Source organism: Galleria mellonella, unplaced genomic scaffold, assembly GCF_026898425.1.
Source record: "Galleria mellonella isolate WM207_F2 unplaced genomic scaffold, CSIRO_AGI_GalMel_v1 utg132, whole genome shotgun sequence".
Lineage (NCBI taxonomy): Eukaryota > Metazoa > Arthropoda > Insecta > Lepidoptera > Pyralidae > Galleria > Galleria mellonella.
In genome coordinates, this window is record NW_026441989.1 from 1,260,992 (window position 1) to 1,280,042 (window position 19,051).

At 34.5% G+C, this 19,051-nt stretch overlaps 1 protein-coding gene across 4 annotated transcripts in view; it reads left to right on the top strand.

Moving 5' to 3' along the window:
• The window catches only part of LOC113518529 (voltage-dependent calcium channel subunit alpha-2/delta-4), a 94,507-nt gene extending 75,582 nt beyond the window's left edge, over positions 1-18,925 (top strand). Inside the window, exons 8-26 of one of the 4 annotated variants that reach the window (XM_052901591.1) lie at positions 490-685; positions 1,163-1,299; positions 2,564-2,644; positions 3,048-3,128; positions 4,087-4,161; positions 4,515-4,529; positions 5,052-5,162; positions 5,797-6,010; positions 6,546-6,591; positions 6,936-7,108; positions 7,647-7,737; positions 7,985-8,017; positions 10,165-10,278; positions 10,638-10,908; positions 10,991-11,242; positions 11,358-11,472; positions 11,696-12,026; positions 12,717-12,900; positions 14,458-18,925. In XM_052901591.1, the coding sequence (XP_052757551.1) occupies positions 490-685; positions 1,163-1,299; positions 2,564-2,644; positions 3,048-3,128; positions 4,087-4,161; positions 4,515-4,529; positions 5,052-5,162; positions 5,797-6,010; positions 6,546-6,591; positions 6,936-7,108; positions 7,647-7,737; positions 7,985-8,017; positions 10,165-10,278; positions 10,638-10,908; positions 10,991-11,242; positions 11,358-11,472; positions 11,696-12,026; positions 12,717-12,900; positions 14,458-14,553 (2,616 nt within the window). In that variant the 3' untranslated portion in view covers positions 14,554-18,925. The remainder of the gene's footprint in view (positions 1-489; positions 686-1,162; positions 1,300-2,563; positions 2,645-3,047; positions 3,129-4,086; positions 4,162-4,514; positions 4,530-5,051; positions 5,163-5,796; positions 6,011-6,545; positions 6,592-6,935; positions 7,109-7,646; positions 7,738-7,984; positions 8,018-10,164; positions 10,279-10,637; positions 10,909-10,990; positions 11,243-11,357; positions 11,473-11,695; positions 12,027-12,716; positions 12,901-14,457) is intronic. The other 3 variants (XM_052901593.1, XM_052901595.1, XM_052901597.1) reach the window with 3 other exon arrangements.
• The last annotated feature ends 126 nt before the right edge of the window (positions 18,926-19,051 follow it).

The window sequence follows — 19,051 nt, forward strand, 5'->3', positions numbered from 1 at the left end:
TATATAATTTTTGGTACATTTGTGTCGAATAAAATATTATTATAATATTTTATTCGACACAAATGTACCAAAAATTTATAATCTCTTGCCATATTATTTTATTTACTTTTTATTTTCCTTTACCTTTCATGAGACTAAAATACCTATATTACGTTCACTTTCTTTTCAAATGACTTAAAAAGAAGGAGGAATTCGGTTGTATCTTTTTTTTTATGTTTATTACCTCAACTCCTTCAGTTCTAAATCTATTTGGATAATTATTTTTTTATCTAAAACGATATACTTACAGATTAGCCCTATAGAAATTTTATCAAAATCAGTTCAATAGTTTAAATTTTAAACCAAAATAACCAATTTAGACACAATTGAAGTAGGTTTTTTTGTGCGACACAATCTTTAATTATTTATGATTGATAAAAGTGTTAATATAACCTTAGATATTAAACAGAATAGGTTTCTGTGTTGTTGAATTGTAGTGGTGTTCCACAGTATAACCGCACCGGTCAGGGTTGCCAGTGCAACCAGGCGATCGCAGTGGTGGGCGCGGGTGGCGGCGCCACCGGTGTAAAGGCAGTGTTCCGCACGTGGAACTGGCCGCATATGCCTGTGCGGATATTCACGTACCGCGTGGGAGGTGACGCCGCTGCCGGGCACACTATGAAGGATATGGCGTGCACCAATAAAGGTAATTAAATGTAATTGTAAAGAAAGAACTAAGAAACAGTGTACCTATAAAGAGTATAGTGAGCGTCACAGTATATTTTCATAGTCTTATGTATAGTACGAGGCTTACCACCAACTTCAGGCCATCAACTTGCTATTTCAAATTACATAAAAAAAGAAACCTTGGTGTTTCGTGTTACTCTGAATGTCTCAATCCATGTTAATAACTAAAATAGATAATTTGATTTCCTATGAGAAAATATTTGACTACTCAGTTTATAACAGAAAATTATATTCAGAATCTTGTCATACTTTTGTTACATTACTTAATTTAACATATTTATCTTGATTCATAACCTAATTACCTATATTAAAAATAATCCATAATCACACTTCCAAATACAGGGCACGTACTGTACTTTATTTACATATTATTGTACCAGATACAAAATAATTACATGTAAAAGGCAGTTTAAAGCTTTACCTAAATAATAAACAGGTTTCTACGTAAGCATCAACGAGCATTCCGAGATCCGCGGGAAGGTACTCCACCTAGTGGAAGTGCTGGCACGGCCGCTTGTCATGTACCAAACCGTACACCCGGTGCATTGGAGCCCTGCGTACGTCGGCGGCAGGGTTAGTCTTTGGAACATATCTTTGTTTTTAAATAACGACAGCCCATCAAAACAAATCAATCTTTTATTTTTATTATAATTCAGTTTCATTACATTACATTTAATTTCTTTTCATTTTGTTTAATTTTATTACATTTCGTTTTTTTTTTATTAAAATGTTTAATTGTTGCACTCATATAATAAGAAAAAAAGAGTCTAATCTAATATTATCATGTTGGTAAGACGGTTTCATAATTTGAATTATGTTCTTATTTCAAAATTTTATTTTTATTATACTATTTTTATTTTTCTACACGTCTAGTTTCTAGTATATGGAGTAGTAAGACACCTATCATATATTTACTCCCTCACCATACAGAATTTAAGTGCACCATTAATATTAAATAACATGTTAATATTAAGATAAACATGGACAAAACTAAAATCATGTCTAACGTCTATATCACTACTACACCGGTTACGATTGAGAACACTACGCTCGAAGTTGTCAATGAGTATGCATATCTGGGACAACTTGTTCGTCTAGGTAGGTTCAACTTCGACTGAAAGGTCAATCGACGAATCCAACATGCCTAGACAGCGATCGGAAAACTACGCCATATCTTCTCATTCAAAATATCTCAAACTTAGAAAATAAAGGTCTTTTGCCAGTAATGATCTACGAAACTAAAACATACTCCTACACGATTGCCCGTATGAAAAACCATTAAGTTACTCAGCAAGCTATAGGAGAGGGCTATGCTTGTTGTTTCTTTGCGTGACAGAATGCAAAATGAAAATATCCGCAGAAGAACCAAAGTGACATACATTGCCCGAAGGATAAGCAAGCTGAAGTGGTAATGGGCTGGTCACAGAACCAACAACCAATAGTGAAGAATGGTTGAGTGGCGACCTTGTACGGGCAAACTCAGTGTAGGACGACCTGCCCCTAGATAGAGTCCTTCATGACCTCAAATGCATCTATGGATGCAGGTGGCTTAGGCAGTCTATGGGGGAAGCCTATATTCAGCAGTGAGCAGATATGATGATAATTAAATGACAAATCACAAAAATCCATCAATTTTCACCATGGAACACGGGTTTCTTTCTCATGAAAAGCTGGCATAAGCCTAATTACTGGTCATGCAGCGTCGTAAAGAATTATATTTGTAATATATTGGTAACATTATCCTTCTTATGTTCTTAATTTGAAGGGCGAAATAACACTATGAAATTCCTATCTACCAATAATATATACTAACATTATATTAAAAAATATATTACAGAGTAGCAGCCTTTCTGATGACGGTATGGGACAACTGATGACCTCTGTCACAGTTCCAATATTCGACAGGAGAAATCACACGGTACGTAAAAGATTATAAATTAACTGGTAAAAATTAATTATATACCTTTGTTATTTTTCCTTTACAAATTAAAACAAAAAATATATTTTTTTTTCATAATACTTTTATAAGAAACAAAATTTACTTACCTTGATTTGTTGAAGCATAAGGATTTCTGTTCTAAATGTATAAATAATAACAAATACGAGTACATATATTTTTTTAAACTTCCTTTAGCTTTATATTCGTGTTATCGATCATGTATGCCTATATATGTAGCTTTATAGATTAATATTAACTTTTAGCCTCGTGTCCCATAATTTATGGTCTATAAGAGAGGGGAATTAACGCGAACATTGAAGTTAAATAATATTAATATTGCAAGGTAATTAATAATAAAGTAATGAATTACTTATTGTTTCAGCAAAGGGAAGCAAATTTGCTGGGCGCTGTGGGGACGGATGTCCCCATCGATCAAATAAAGAAGCTCGTGCCACCATATAAGGTAACTTTTTGATTACTATTAAATACTTATATTTATTGTTCTAACAATAAGGACGATTCTGAGGCGTCAATTTTTACATTATTTCAGCCGTTAACTATCCACTGTTGAACATAAGCCTTCCCCATAAGGGGAGTTTTGCCAGTAATTGCCACGCTTGGCAAGCAAGTTAGCAACCACAATTAGGCTTTTACAGATGTTTTAAGAGGGACGCTGCTACCCATCTCCAGCATAAGCTCCCTTAGTCGCCACTTACGACACCCATGGGAAAGGAAGGCTGTCTCATTTTATTCTGGGACCGACACGGCGAATAATTTAATAATTGGCGAGACGCCAATAATCAAAACTGATCTCTTTATATAATAACTTATTTAATCGGGATAGATAGATTTATTTATTTTAATTTGACGGCATTCACAGCATTACTGTTTTATATGTACCTGTTTGGTTTACAATTAATAATCTAATGTTGAATGCTAAAAAAAAACAAAATGCGTAAATTTTTGTCTGTCTAAAAATAACGATTCCAATTATACTATAAAATAAAATAAAATAAAGAACCTCTTGATTTTATAGATTCTACTGTCTTCCTTGGAATCATTTCTGATAATAAAACTCAATAAGAGTTTTATTATCAGAAATGATTCCTCTCACGTTTCCTTTTTCGATTCCTCACGTTCAAGACCTTGCAACTAAATTAAGAAATTTTAATTTTAAAGATAGATTTAAGGAAATGACGCCTCAGAATCGACTTCCAATGTTTTAAAGTATAGTCTGTCTTAATAGAGGTTAATGAAAAAGTAACCAAGTTATGTTGAACTTATCACAAAAACACACTGAAACTTTTTGATTTATACTATTATTGGGCATCAACACGTTGTCTATGGTCGCTTCTATTGTACGTTAATATACATTTTTATTAAGTTGTACCATAACACTCACCTACGCTTATTATTTCCAGCTCGGAGTCAATGGCTATTCTTTCATGGTGGATAACAACGGGCATGTTTTGTATCATCCGGATTTGCGACCTCTGGTAAGCATAAAACTGGATACTGAATATTTACTAAAGTATTTATTTAAAAAAATCATTTATTTCACATAAATGATAAAATTAATTTTTCTTCCAATGAAATTAATATGAAGATATTTTTTGTCATTTTTTAATTCATGCCTTTTTAGGATATATTTAGTTTCCTCTGGTTCTAGATTATATAGATAGAGTGTCTCCATAGAATTGCTTCGAGAAAAACGGGTCAACTTTATCATACAATTTCGCGTGATAAATAGATGATAGTGATTCCTTTATAACTTCTGTATTTATTTTATCTTCTAACTTCTGCATATTTTTAATACGTAAACACTTTGCATTGTTTTTCTTTGTTTCAGTATACTAACGAGGAAGTAAGTAAAAGAAGTTTCCTAGAAAAATGTATAAAAATATTATTCATAACTAGAAGTTATGTTGTTGAGGATTTCTAATAATTTAGAAGTAAAATTGCTGCACAAAAAAACACCGACTTCAAACGTATCAAAACCAATTATTTTGATTTAAAAACTTAACTACCGAACCGATTTGGATATAATTTCTACGCGACCAACCTGAAAGTTAATTTTTATCCTATCTGATAAAAAAAGAATTTGCAAATCGATCCTTAAATGACAAATGATTAGTAATTATAATTTATGAATGAACTATAACAAACAAACAAAATACAACTGAATTGAGAACACCCCTTTTTCTGAATTCGTTTGAAAAACTCTTCTATTCAAATTAATTAATAACAACGAAAAAAAAAGAAACTTAAAATTTTTTATAACAACAAATAATATTTTACTATTTTGTAGCCATAGTTTTTAGAGATTACCCATCTATAGAATACTAACATGCATTCAAATATATAATTTAATATTTTAAATTTCTAGTACACAGAAACTCTACGGCCATTGTACTCTAGTGTGGACCTAACCGACGTCGAACTGTTAGTGGACTCTGACGAGAATTCTCGTGTTAACCTCACGTCTCTGCTGCTCGATGTGAGTATTTTTTTCCATTCTTTTACATACATTTTCTTTCTTTATTATTAACCGTTTCTTTTTTTATAGATATATATACCTACCGTATTTGAGATATTTTTCATCTCAAAAAAAAATTATATTAATCTTTTAACTAGTTATGGATGCTGGAATTGATCATAAATAATCATAAATGATCACCGTCCGGTTTTTTTTTTCTAAAATGTATAATAAAAACAATAATGTATAATTATATATATAAATATATTTATTGATTTATTCATTAAAATAATTCATTCAATTAAAATTATTCATTAAAATAATATCTATAAAAATTATATCATGCCCAGTATTTTATGGTCCGGTTATAAATACATAGGTGTTTAAATTCTAATCATGATATCCTATCAGGCTTTTTTTACAATATTTTATGTTTTCTCTATAAGTAGGTATATGCAATGGCTATAAATAAATTTATAGATTTCATATTATTATCTTCAGGATAACCTAACTAGTGTAAACGTTCCTATCTAGTTCAAAACTAGTCCATAAAACTGAAGATAATTACCTACGTGATTATTTGACCTTTGAAATTGATACATATATCTATTGGCATCTTTGAGTCATCATAATTATTATTACAAAACAATTCTAGCTCCGACACGACATGATAGAGCAACGAGAGGGTGAGACAGAAATCGGAGTTAAAGTTCAATACGACAACATGAGGAGGGTGGCCACACGACGTCAGAGGTACTTCTACAGCCCAGTGGACGGCACGCCGTTCTCCCTGGCCGCGGTACTACCAGATGGATACGGCATGTACGAGTTGCTAGCAGAGCAGGAGGTCAAACATAGCGTCATAAATGGTAAGAATTTTAAATGTAAACATTTTTTGTAATAAAATCACCATAAATATTATGTTCATGGTACTGCTCATGTCTATAGGCGACGGTTACCACTTTCTATCAGGTGGGTCGTTAGCCTGTTTGCCATTCTAAGTTGTATAAAAAAAATGAACAACACATAATTGAATAAAATATAATCAATATATCATATGAAATCGAAATCATTAGCACCCAATAGTGTTTTACTGGTGAAACTAAACAGTTTTCCTAAGGAAATAGAGGTAGAAGGAGAACAAAAAACTTTGAACGTTACGAACGTGCCGTGTTAATATTCAATTTCATTGGTAGAACAAATTTTTTTATCCTCAAAATATTTACAAGATTAAAGAATTTAACCTCCCTACTATACAATATGAATCTAATCCTCATCTTTCAACTATCCGGGCTCTCGACTATCAGGACTACTCAAAATAAAAAAAAAATGTTGTCAACACATCTGATAATAGTCGATAGTCGTCAATATATTAGTTAATTGAATTTATTTATTTTCATGCAGTCACCGAATATTTTAAAGGCGACAATTGGAAGATACATCCTGATTGGTAAGATACACATGTAACGTAAATAATATGAATTGACTATCACTTACACCAAATATACTTGATATTTAATTTTGGAATACAGAAATTTGTTTGTCTTAGGAAAGACCTCTTAAGACAAATTTCTGCCCAACGGAGTTTACGTGAACTTGATTTCTTTAGTCTACTCATAGGTCGTATAGTCCACAGAATATAATTCATTTATGCATAGTCTAAATAATTAGAAAATAGGAACTACCTAAGCCTAAGCTCAAGCCAAAGTAATGAAACTCTTAATACACCGCCATTTACTCTCTCTGTTTAGCATAACGGATGACTATGCCATAAACAAAACATAAACATTACAGGGTGTACTGTGAATACGCATCAACGTCCGAACAAACATTTAACTCTCCGGAGGAACAACTAGTGCACTTCTTGTCGCGCGCGGGCCGCCCCGGCTGGAAATGGATGTCGCTTCGGCCGAGGGCGCTCATGCTTCACAACGCTCACAAGAAGCAAGACCGCGACTCTTATTACTGTTAGTAAACCTTTACTAATACATGTTATAAATGTGAAAATGTGTTTATTACCTCTTGGCGCCTTAATAGCTCAACTAAGTCCTAAACTGCATATCAATACATGTCATATTTGCGATGAAGAAGAACATAGACCAATTTCTATCATGCGAACAAAGTAGCAGTATAAATAGGGTTTTATTTCAAGTTTACATTCTTTTGCATTCATATATTTTGACTACTTCCCTTAATCGCCTCTTACATCCTAAAAATGAAAAGGACTGGTCACATAGGGAAGGAATAACTCCGATAATGGAAAATAAAATGTTGTTAACAAATAAGCAATAAGCAAAACCCTAGAGGGAAACACTAGTAGAGACATGTAGAACTGGCCGAAAAGTTGAAGAACGCCTTGGAGACCAGAGCATATATTTTTTAAAATGATCCATTTATTAAAAAGCCATCTATTTGTTTAGTTATCCAAATAGGTGATATAAAAACGCTAACATCGAAGCGTTATTATTTTAAATTTACAATAACCAAATTATGCATTTCCTTCAGGTGACAAAACTTTAGTTCAATCGCTTATTCGCGATGCTATGGTTATAAAAGAACTGGACGCACACACTGGACACGCCAGCCATCATTCTCAGTAAGTTCAAATATTAAAATATTGCATGTCTATCGCACAAACAATAGTGATATTCAATATTAAAATCCTACAAGAATTACACTAAAGGAAAAAGAATAAAACGATGCAGTTTAAAATGAACCGGATAAGATTGCCACTGAAAATTATATATTATTGCATGATATCAATAAAGCACTAAATGTCTTCAAAGCTTTTAACGCACTGTCTATGTCGATCACTAATTTATTTGTATTTGTCACACAAATAGCCCGATAGCAACTTTAATGGCACTTCTGACAAGGTAACGTAACAAGAATCTTGATAATGATTCAGTAGATGTCTTAGTACATACTGCTAAATGATGAAGTAATTACGCTAAGTCGTTATTGCGGATAAAAATATCTGATAAGTGTTATTGATTTTGCAAATATCGTACAAAATGTATCTTGTAATTACTACTATTGCACGTGTGAGGGTGACGCCCTCTACTGTAAAGAAGTTTTACGCAATGATAGTTATACACAAAGGCCTCTGAAGTAGCTTACTGAGTTAAACCGTGGCCACTGAAACACAAGGCCAATAATAATCAATTACTAAATAATCTAAATATGATTTTGAGAATAAGGACGGGTATTCGATCAGGATGAAGTTCATATCAAGCGTTGTCTGACTAAACTGTCATTTACGTAGCAATTTTAAATTGAATAATAAATTGTCAGAAAAGAACAATTGATTCATAGACAATTTATAAGTGTATAAAATAAAGCTATAAACATAGGTAATTGAAGAAATACTAAAAGAGAATTCACAATTATAAATCTCCTACAATTATAAGTGCTACATATAATTACTAGTAATACATATAAGTAATGTTTATCATAACAAAATGTTATCTAAGTTTACAATACTTTTAGACTAATAAAGCTGTCCGGGAGAAAGGTAACTATGACATAAATGAAACTACTAATACATTTTTTTAGCTGCCATGGATTTTTAGCTCACACATGGATTATATTGCACAAACAGTTAATGCACATAAATGGCGAAAAATCTCATTTCAAATAGAAACAGTAACTAAATATTACGAAGGCATTAAATGTTATTTTTTATATGCATAACATTCTAAATAAACTACAAATATGTACTAAACGTTAAAATACAAATGTTACATGATTTCTATTTTCTTTAGAAAATATAAGGCTTCAATTTAGTCATAAATTTATATTAATAACAACCATTTTTTTTATACAACTTAGAATAGCAAACAAGCTAACGGTCCACCTGATGAAAAGTGGTAACCGTCGCCTATAAACATGAGCTGTACCATGGACATAACAGAGTATACTGTTTCGCCCATGATACCCCCCATGCGTTGCCATTCCTGAGGACTCAGGTGTTATTCTTCTGTACCCAGTAAATTCACGCCATATCCCACCCTTCAAACCGAAACACAGCCATGTAAACACAACTGCTTCACGGTTGAAACACGAATGGGACAGAGGTACCCAAGCAATCGACTTTTGTACAAAGTCTCCCTCTGGTAAACCTACTACCCGAATACACTTATGAAACTTACTTTAATGTAATAACTACCAGTTTAACCTACTTGTAATTAAAACGAGAAAGCTCAACTAGTTTTGGAATCAATTCATGGCCGCTCATGATTAAGGGTTATTTATTTATTTACACTTTATTGCACTACGGTTACGGGTTACGAATTTAATTACACGTAAGTTAAACCGGTAGTTCTTTTATTAAAATATAATGTATGCTTACGAAACTTTTAACGATGAAACTTATTAAATCAGGTTTACCAGAATTATTATGAGATTTTTCAAAAAGTATGTGCATTAGCTATTTTAATCATTATTATTATTAAAAACTATGTTATTCATTTTACCATAATTAACTTTAAAATGTACATCTAACATTTTCTATAACCACGCAACACATATCTATCACCACTTCAGAAACCAAACTGAGAATCTTGAAATATGATCACGCTATAGAATTACGAGTACATTAATTAAAGATGCTTGAAAATTGAAAATGATGTGTATTGTGGTAATATCAATAAGTAATACCAGATCATGTCAAAAATCTTCATTTAAAATTATAAGACTCAATAGGTGACGTGACTCGATAGACTGAAAAGAGCCAAGTTAAAAGTACTCGTAACCAATAAGCGTGAATTAATGAATTGGCAAATATGCAAGAACCATTTGACATTTCTTTCGTTCCATCTTTATGGGAGCCATACTCGACGCCTGTGTATGGAACTATTCAAAAATGTATTTTTAAATAATTACCTAGTTTATTATAGAGATTAGGTTATAAAAAAAGTTGACTAGCAAACGCAATGTTATTAAATTTTCTATAGTGCTATTAAATTATTATCTTAAAGCCACAATAAATTCTTATGATGTTTAACATTTAATGTCTTTACAGGCAAGGTCGGTTCCACAAGTTCGTCGTTACGCTGTCGTTCATCGCGACACGGAGCGGTTTACTCAAGTGGACTGAGAACATGAATAATTCGAGGAGTTCCGACTCAGCTGAACAGTAAGTATTTCTCCTTTACATTATTATATTTTTGCCATGTGGTCCCAGCATAGAATAGCCCATCCCTTTCTTTCCCGCCGGTGTCATAAGAGACAACTAAAGGAACTTAATGGTTGAGTGATCGGCAGCAGCGTCCCTCTTAAAACATTACCAAAAGCCTAACTACGGTTGCCAATCCACCAGCCAAGCGTGGCAACTACTTACAAAACACCTTTTACGGAGAAAGCTTATGTTCAGTGCACAGTTAATGGCTGATGTAATATTAATAAAAAAAAATACAATAAAAGGGTGGGGTATTAACCAAGGAAATTACAGAAAACTCTATCAACAGTAAGTATAATTATATTACACCTTTACAGGCACTTCAGCGAAAAATACGCTCGAGCTTTCGACTCGGAATGGTACCGACGAGCAGTGGAACATCATGCCATAGAACCCGAGAGCTTCGTCTTCTCGGTGCCGTTCCGTGATGGTTCAGAGGCTGAAGACTTGAGTGGAAGACCCCCTCTAGTTCTTGCGACCCATGCTGTATTCGTAGAATCAAGAGGCCACAGGGCAGCTGCCGCTGTCGTTGGATTACACTTCCAGCTCGACTCGCTTGCGAAACATTTTCTGAACGTTACATCAACGGTATGAATGTTTTATTAAACTACCCAAACCTTCGTTTTATTTTTATTTAGTTTTTATTCTATACTGTTTATTTAACTTACAGTGTACAGCCGGTAGTGTCTGTAAAAAAACCTGCGCAGGAGACGAACTAGACTGCTACATATTAGATGATAACGGTTTCATCATCCTATCCGAAGACGTGTCTCAAACAGGGCGATTCTTTGGACAAGTCGATGGCACTATCATGGACTCATTAGTTCAAGATCGTATATATAAGAAAATCACGGTGCATGATCATCAAGGTCGATGTCCGGACTCCAGAAATCCTTTTAGTGGCGGCGTCAATAAATTAACGGTAATTATTATGAAATGCTACATGCATCTTATTATAGTTTAGTATCTTATCATTATCTTAGTATAGCGCTAATATATTTCGTCATACGTAATAACTTCGGCACAATTTGTTTTAGCCAATGAGACCATTTTCTTGGATTGGGAGTTATCTCGCCAATTTATTAGCCGTTTGGTTCCCAATATGGGAATCGGTGAAAGCAAGAGCACACCCATACGCTGAAGAAGAAATAGGTAAGTAGGTGGCATTAACTTTTAAAACTTCTTCATTTCATTCTTCGAAACACGCTGAGACAGGAGACGCTCATACGCTTCGATTCAAACCTAGCATGTTTGACCGAATCGTTTGTCTCGAGGACTCTTAACATGAACGCTGATTTTGTAATCGTCATTCTTAAATATTTTACTACTATTTCGTACAATATTTAACTGTTCACACTTTTATTCGTGTAAAAAGCAGATTATGAGGACTACGAAAACGAGGATTCTGAAAATGAAGAAGACTTGGACAGAGACAGGGGCACTTACGAGATAATTATCGACGGGATCGGAGGCAGTGGAAGTAACAGCGGGAACGGGGATGCAGAGCCGACGCGCGGGGGTAATGGTGGAGCTGGCGGGGGCAACGGGGGTACGCCCCGTGAGCCCCCACGAGAGGCTGCACGTTCAGCCGCAGTACGGCCCTGTGACACCAGCGCTGAGCTGTTTACGCTGCAAGCCACTCGATTGAACGCTGCACAGCCACTGAAAGGGAAACTTACCAATTGTCACAACTCTGGGTGTGAAAGGTAAGTTAAATAAATGTAATATAACTATCATTAATGCCAAATAAATAAATATGACTTTCATTAAATTGTAGTATCTGTATAGGCAATAGTAGAATATTCTAAAGTATTCTTGCGTTATTTTACAGCATTCATCAAACTTTTGGTATCTTATTTTTGCATAATTCTACCTGGTTTTATACTCTAAACATAGATATGGATTTAAATAGGTGTCTAAGTGGACTTCGGATGCAAATTTTTGAAACCAGCTAATCTTAAAGTATATAAAAAAAAACCTTTCAAGATTGGTAACATTTGATTTGTTATCAATAACTTTATAAAACAAATACTTAATTTTCATATAAATTGTTGCACCTACTTTTTTTTTATACAACTTACAATGGCAAACAAGCTGACGGCCCACGTGATGGAAAGTGGCAACCGTCGCCTATAGACATAAGCAGTACCATAACATATATACTGACATAACAGAGTATACTGTTTCGCCCACGATACCCCCCATGCGTTGCCATTCCTGAGGACTCAGGTGTTATTCCTCCGTACCCAGTAAATTCACGCTATATCCCACCCTTCAAACCGAAACACAGCTGTTTCACGGTTGAAACACGAATGGGACAATCTCCCTCCGGTCGTCGTTCTCCACCTACGGTTGTAGTTGTTTTTATCGTGTTGACACATGCGGCGTGCGCGCAGGCCGTTCAGCGTGCAGAAGATCCAGCACAGCAACCTGATCCTGCTGGTGGTGGACACGCTGTGCCCGTGCGGCGCCAAGCGGCTGGACGTGCGGGCGCGCGAGGCGGCGCGCGCGCCGTGCGGCCGGCCCGCGCCGCGCCACCACCGCCGCCGCCCCGCGCACTGCCTCTCCTACCACCCGGAGGTAGCGCATCTATCTAATAACAATTTAAAACAATATTTTTTTTTACAACACAGGGGGTCAACGACCATGCGGCTCACCTGGTGGTAAGTGACTACCGCCGTCCATGATCACCCCCAACACTAACGGCATTGCAGGTGTACTGCCGGACTTTTAGAAAGGAATATGCTCTTTTCATGAAGGTTATGTTGTCGTATCGGTTCGGAAATACTGCTGCTGGAAGTTGATTCCAAAGAGTGGGTGTGCGTGGAAGAAAGTGCCTCGAAAAACGCACGGTGGAGGACCGCCACTCGTCCAGATGGTTGGGATGAAATTTTAGTTTGTGGCGGGTTGTACGATGGTGAACATCAGCAGCAGGTATCATTCCGAACAATTCCTCAGAGCACTCCCCATGGTAAATTCGATAGAAGATGCACAGAGATACAACATCTCTACGCAGTTTCAGTGGGTCGAGCCGGACAGTAAGGCGCAAATCGTCAACAATTCGAGCTGCCCGACTTTAAATATATATAATATATATGTTATGTAGAATAATCTATTTATATAGACAATTTAACTATGTAATTCTAACTTTACATGGTATATGATATATCCTTTAGCAATATAAAGGTTGTAAGCCTCTTAGTAATAAATAGAAATGAAGCACAAGTTCACTTAGTTCATTTAATTTAGATATCATTCTATAAAACCATATATTTACTTATTTTACTTTGTATTTGATATATAACAAATAATATAACATAAATACCCAACTTCTGTTAATCCATTGACACTTATTTAACTATAGTTTCTTTAGGATTCCCATCAGCAATAATTGTGATATATTTTATATAATGACCACATGGTTTACTATACTTGTTCACTCTTGATACTTTAATTTTAATACTTTATTATATTTAATGTAGTTACTTTAATTTTTATTAATAAATGTAGGTACACATTTTGACATAAGATGTTTAAGAAAATTAATATAATTTAAAATAAATATCTAACACACGCGCCGCACACACACACACACACACAGGGATGCAAAAACTGGGGGGATAATGGAATGTTGGGGATTAGTAGCCCCAATATTAGCAATACACACTGTCACGTCGATCTTCTCGCGGTTCCCTCTGAAAAGTATCATGTTATATTCCATGTGAATCCATGACGATAGGCTAACTGACCTGCCTTTTCATTATTACCTGTCATCCCTCACTGGTGCCCCGCCAGCGTATATCCATTCCATTGTCATGCATTTCAAAAAGTACTTAAAGCTATACTTACACATAAATAGTACGCGCGACCATGTACCCAGCCGTGTTCTTTTTTCACTTTTTTCTTAATTCGGAGTTTTTACAATAGATGAAACATAATTATAACTCTGCACTTTCGGTTTATCCCCTGTAACCGATTCCCTTCGAATTCCCCAGAAATGTTTAATCGCAAACATTTCTGGGGAATTCCGCGTGAATATCGACCTAACTGCAATATACCCTATAATCTGCTAATCAGATCGCTAGTCTCCAGTACAAACAATTGACGAAATAAACATTTTTATTTTATACATTACAGGAAATAGAAATCCAATCGTGCGGACGCGGCGGCCGAACACAACCATTGCTGGCATTAGTTGCGGCGCTGATGGTACGGCTCTGGTTCAGCACGTGACTGCCGCAACAATAATTATAAACCCACAATCAACCCCAGGGTCCGCGGCGGGCCCCGAACACGATCAACGCGAAGCTTTCCAATGAATCCCTGTATTGTCTAAGTATGTTAGTAAAATGAATGATTTTGAATGTCACCTACCCCCTTAGACCTAGCAAACGAATCTATCGATAGACACGTCGTTATCCCTTGCATGAGATGGAACGAGACTGCGACATCCGGCGTCTCGTTCTTTCTCATGCGTACACTAGCACAAATGTATCCATCAATACATTAATTTGCTAGATGTCTAAGCGGGTCACGAGGGAAAGCTTCAAACGCGGCCGGTCGTCGTTCAAATGTTCGAGCGTCGTGTGAGTGTGGAACTGTTTGTATTCAAGTGTGCAATAAATGTTGATAGTTGCGCTATTGGGTAAATAGAATGTGGCGCCTCGTGCTCGCCACTTCCATAAGGGCAGGTTTACATTATCAGTTATTGTCTTCAATCTCGACAGTGGTCAGTGCAGACTCGGTATTAACATCAAACAAGTTGGTTATATCAGTACAGTGCTATTGCATCAGTATTGACATATTATTCCTGTTCCACCATACAAATATCTATAATCAATACATCTATACTACGTATTAATACGTACTAGTAGATACCTATACTTTATCGCACGTATGAGAAAGAATAAAATGCTGAACTTTGCTGTATCATTCCGTTTCATTAATACGAAAATATATATATATATACGGAGAAATTTGTTTAACACTTTATGGATTTTGAATTGTCATCTAACTTCCAAACGTTCTGGCTGACTGTAATAACGTTCGTAGGTTGAAAAAAAATAAAAAAAAAGTAAATAGTGTATCAGTTCTTGACGCCACTGATGCCTTTAACTGACTCGATCTAAAGCTGCCTTTATTGGTACACGTGCGAGCACTATAAGAGTTTTGATCAATTTACCGACTGAAGTTTTGGTCCGACCAAATGAACTTTCGATCTTGTTTTGATACAGGATTATCTATTCGAATTAGGATACGATAAAAATTAAAATATTTCCCCCTCTCTGTTAAGTTGTCGCGTTTCATATTGTAACTAATGCAAATGCATACAGTAAATAGGTAGGTAACGAATATCTTGTTAAATTTAAATTGAAGATTATCACAAACTTGGAGATCGTATATATTATAGCTAATGTTAATAAGTATTGAAAAATAATTAATGTAAAAATAATATCGTTTGAAAACTGTTTTAGAAAAATTTACCTATGTTGAACCTAACTCGATTTGTTTCTTGTCTGACATTCGATTAATCGCAATCTTATTGAATAGTTGCATAGTGTTGATGTAAATAAGAAATGTTTTATTTGTAGGTAATTGAGTTGCTGAATTTATGTGTGCCTGTGCAATTATTATGTGAAGTGGTATCGTACAGACGGGTGTCGCGATCACTACAAATACTGTACTTAACAATAGAAGAACTAATAAATAAATATTTTGTATAATAAAAACATACAGTGCACAATGAATGTAACGAAAAATTCTGTGTAACGTAAGTAAATATTACACGACTTTGGTTGCTTTGCAGTATGCTACATAGTGGGTACCTATAACGCCTACTATGTAGCAAAAAACACTCTATATCACAAAGTTAAATTCCTTTAAGGTGTAACGTAGTTCTCTTCCACCAAGAATTAAAAATACACTACAAATTTAAAAGAATCTTCTACAACGTATTCCATCAATTCCATTTGATAATTTTCATTCCAATCAATTTAAAAAAATAATAAAATTGTTTCTTGTATAAAAAGGAGATTAATAAAGTAATATTTATTACTTATGGTATATTGAGTGGAGAAACACCGTTACATTGAAACTGTAAACAAATATTTGTAAATAGTTCTTCTCGAGTCGCGACACCGATCCCAATTCGACTACTCATTTGTCTAGTTGTTAGTGATTTTTCTCGCCTAATCTTCGAATAATGTCGTATTGGACGAACTGTAAACAGTTTCGTGTTTTTATTGTAAATATTTTACTAACTTTAAATGGCCTATTACGATTTATAAGAACGTGTGTTGCTAATCGTTTTGTCGTTCAATTCGACTTCTGTGGTAATAACTACGTCATATCGACCTAATGCAATTGTTAATAATTTGCATATCATGTTCCTTGACCTTTTCTGGGCCTAGATTCATAGACATAACAATCTACTTTCATACTTGTTTGTTTGGATCTAAACCAAAATGTGAATGTTACATAGAATTAATTCAAATCCATGTACTACATAAATGAATAACATTTTGTACCATATCGAATAGGCATAATATAGTATGGCATGCTTGCTGTTGTCCGTTTGACGTCATATCATACGAACCATTGGTAAATTTATCTACGACAATGTTTTGAAATAGTACAAAAATATTATAATGGTTATTTAATTAGATGTTGAGTGCCAAACCACAGTATTTGTTTCACGATACACACATTTTATTACACGGGACCGATAGTTTATGTACCTAAGTAGGACAATAGCAAGCTTGGAAATGTATCGAATAGTAGATTGGTCACAGTAGTCTCTGAGCAAACAAATAGACCTGAATTATACGAAGAATTTATGGTCCATAATACATAGCAGAAATTAATATTGTATTCTCAAGTGATTATCTGCACATAGGAAACTTATATTACAGAAAAAAAAGATATAAAAAAGTATAAAGAAGAAAATCTACCGTATCATTTACAAATTAAGTGAATATATTTATATAACACTTATGTGACGACTTATTGACTTTTTTCTGTAAGTCACGTAATTACATGGGCCCATGTGCATTGTAGCATGCAATTAAATATATTCTATATGGGTGGTCACTTGCGGGTTCTTCTAAGCACAAAACATTCCGAGCCCTGCAGTAGAATCTTAAAAAATGGCGATTTAAAACAACCATTTCAATTAAGATTATTTCTATTCTATTCTAAAAAAAAGATTACATTTTATATAAGTTAAGTTTAATTTATGATACTACATATTAGTGTTATTTGCCAGTGTCTTCTCATAATAGTTATTATGAGAAGTTATTATGAACTTGCAAATAATACATTATATAAAAGCCTTTAGTGACGACTTCATTATGACCGCGAAATTTACAAGCAATGCTGTGGAGATTACTGTTGCCAATTAACTACATATCACCTAATCGTAACATAATCAGTGTCGTAATTAATACATATTCACAAACTGTAAAACAGTATCGTTGGGAGGCGCTTTTGAGTAATTGTACATTTTGTATAAATACAGTAAGGAGTCGATATTATGGCGTAGGAGATTGTTTTAACTGGTGAGTGGCGAACGACTGGTAATGTATTGAAAGTGCTTCTTGTAAGCGTCGAGTCTTCCATAGCAGTCGAACGCGCAGGGCGAGTGTTTACTGTAACGTTTAAGTATTAAATGATAATAATAGCGTATACTTATCATAGAATAGGCGGATCTCGACTCGTGCGGTGTGCAAATATTTTTAATTGCACTTCGCGGGTTTAGTTTATAACTGAATAGACACAAAACAAATACCTCGTTTAGTTACTCAAAACATAATAGCTAGACACAATTAGCGTTTATTTCGCATTTAGTTCTGGAACATATCAATTCAGGCACCAAAGAGACTGTAGCGTAAGGGATATATTATTTTTCGGATTTTGTGATCTTTTATGTCAATTTAGTATAAAAATATCTTGACAGAACCTAAACTATATACAAATGGTCCACTGTATGTACGCACAAATAGCTAAAGGAGCGCCGTAATTTTCTCTATCGTACCACAACTGAATACGTGTGTATGAACATGAGCGCTCTGACGGTGCCTACAGAGGGCTGCTCGTATGTAGCTTAATCTCTGTAAGAATATTTATTCATGTGGTTATAGAGCGAGAAACACGTGGGCGCCAGTGGAACCAATGCCGATGTCTCGGCTTATATTCTGTAGGACGTGCAATAAATTAATATGAGACATGGAATCTTTCCCATATTCACTTATCTATTACAATTTTCTATAAAAAAAATCGATATTTATAATGTTTCCGTTTCTTCACAAAGTCGATCATACCTGTTAACGCTTTTAGGAGTATATTCAAAATATATGTACTTAAATACTTACATCGTGAAAATTTGAAATTATATTGAAACCAAATTTTGATGTCAGCGTTTTTATAAATTGTTTTCCATGTATTATTTAATTGATAATAATGATAATAGCCGGTATCGGGCACGGCCTGCTCTGTGGACATGGTTCTCTAGTGACATTAGTGAAATACTGTTTCCTTTCGTTACTTGCCAGTTCATGCTATAGATATACCGTAATTACAACAATAAAGTTCTCTTATAACATTGTGATCAATCGTTTCATTTGAAAATTCTATTATTTTTTATTAATTTTAGAATTATAAATAGTAGAAATATTTAATGTGCCTTCCACTGCGCCACGAAGGTTATTAAATCATAAAAAATAAAAGATATATG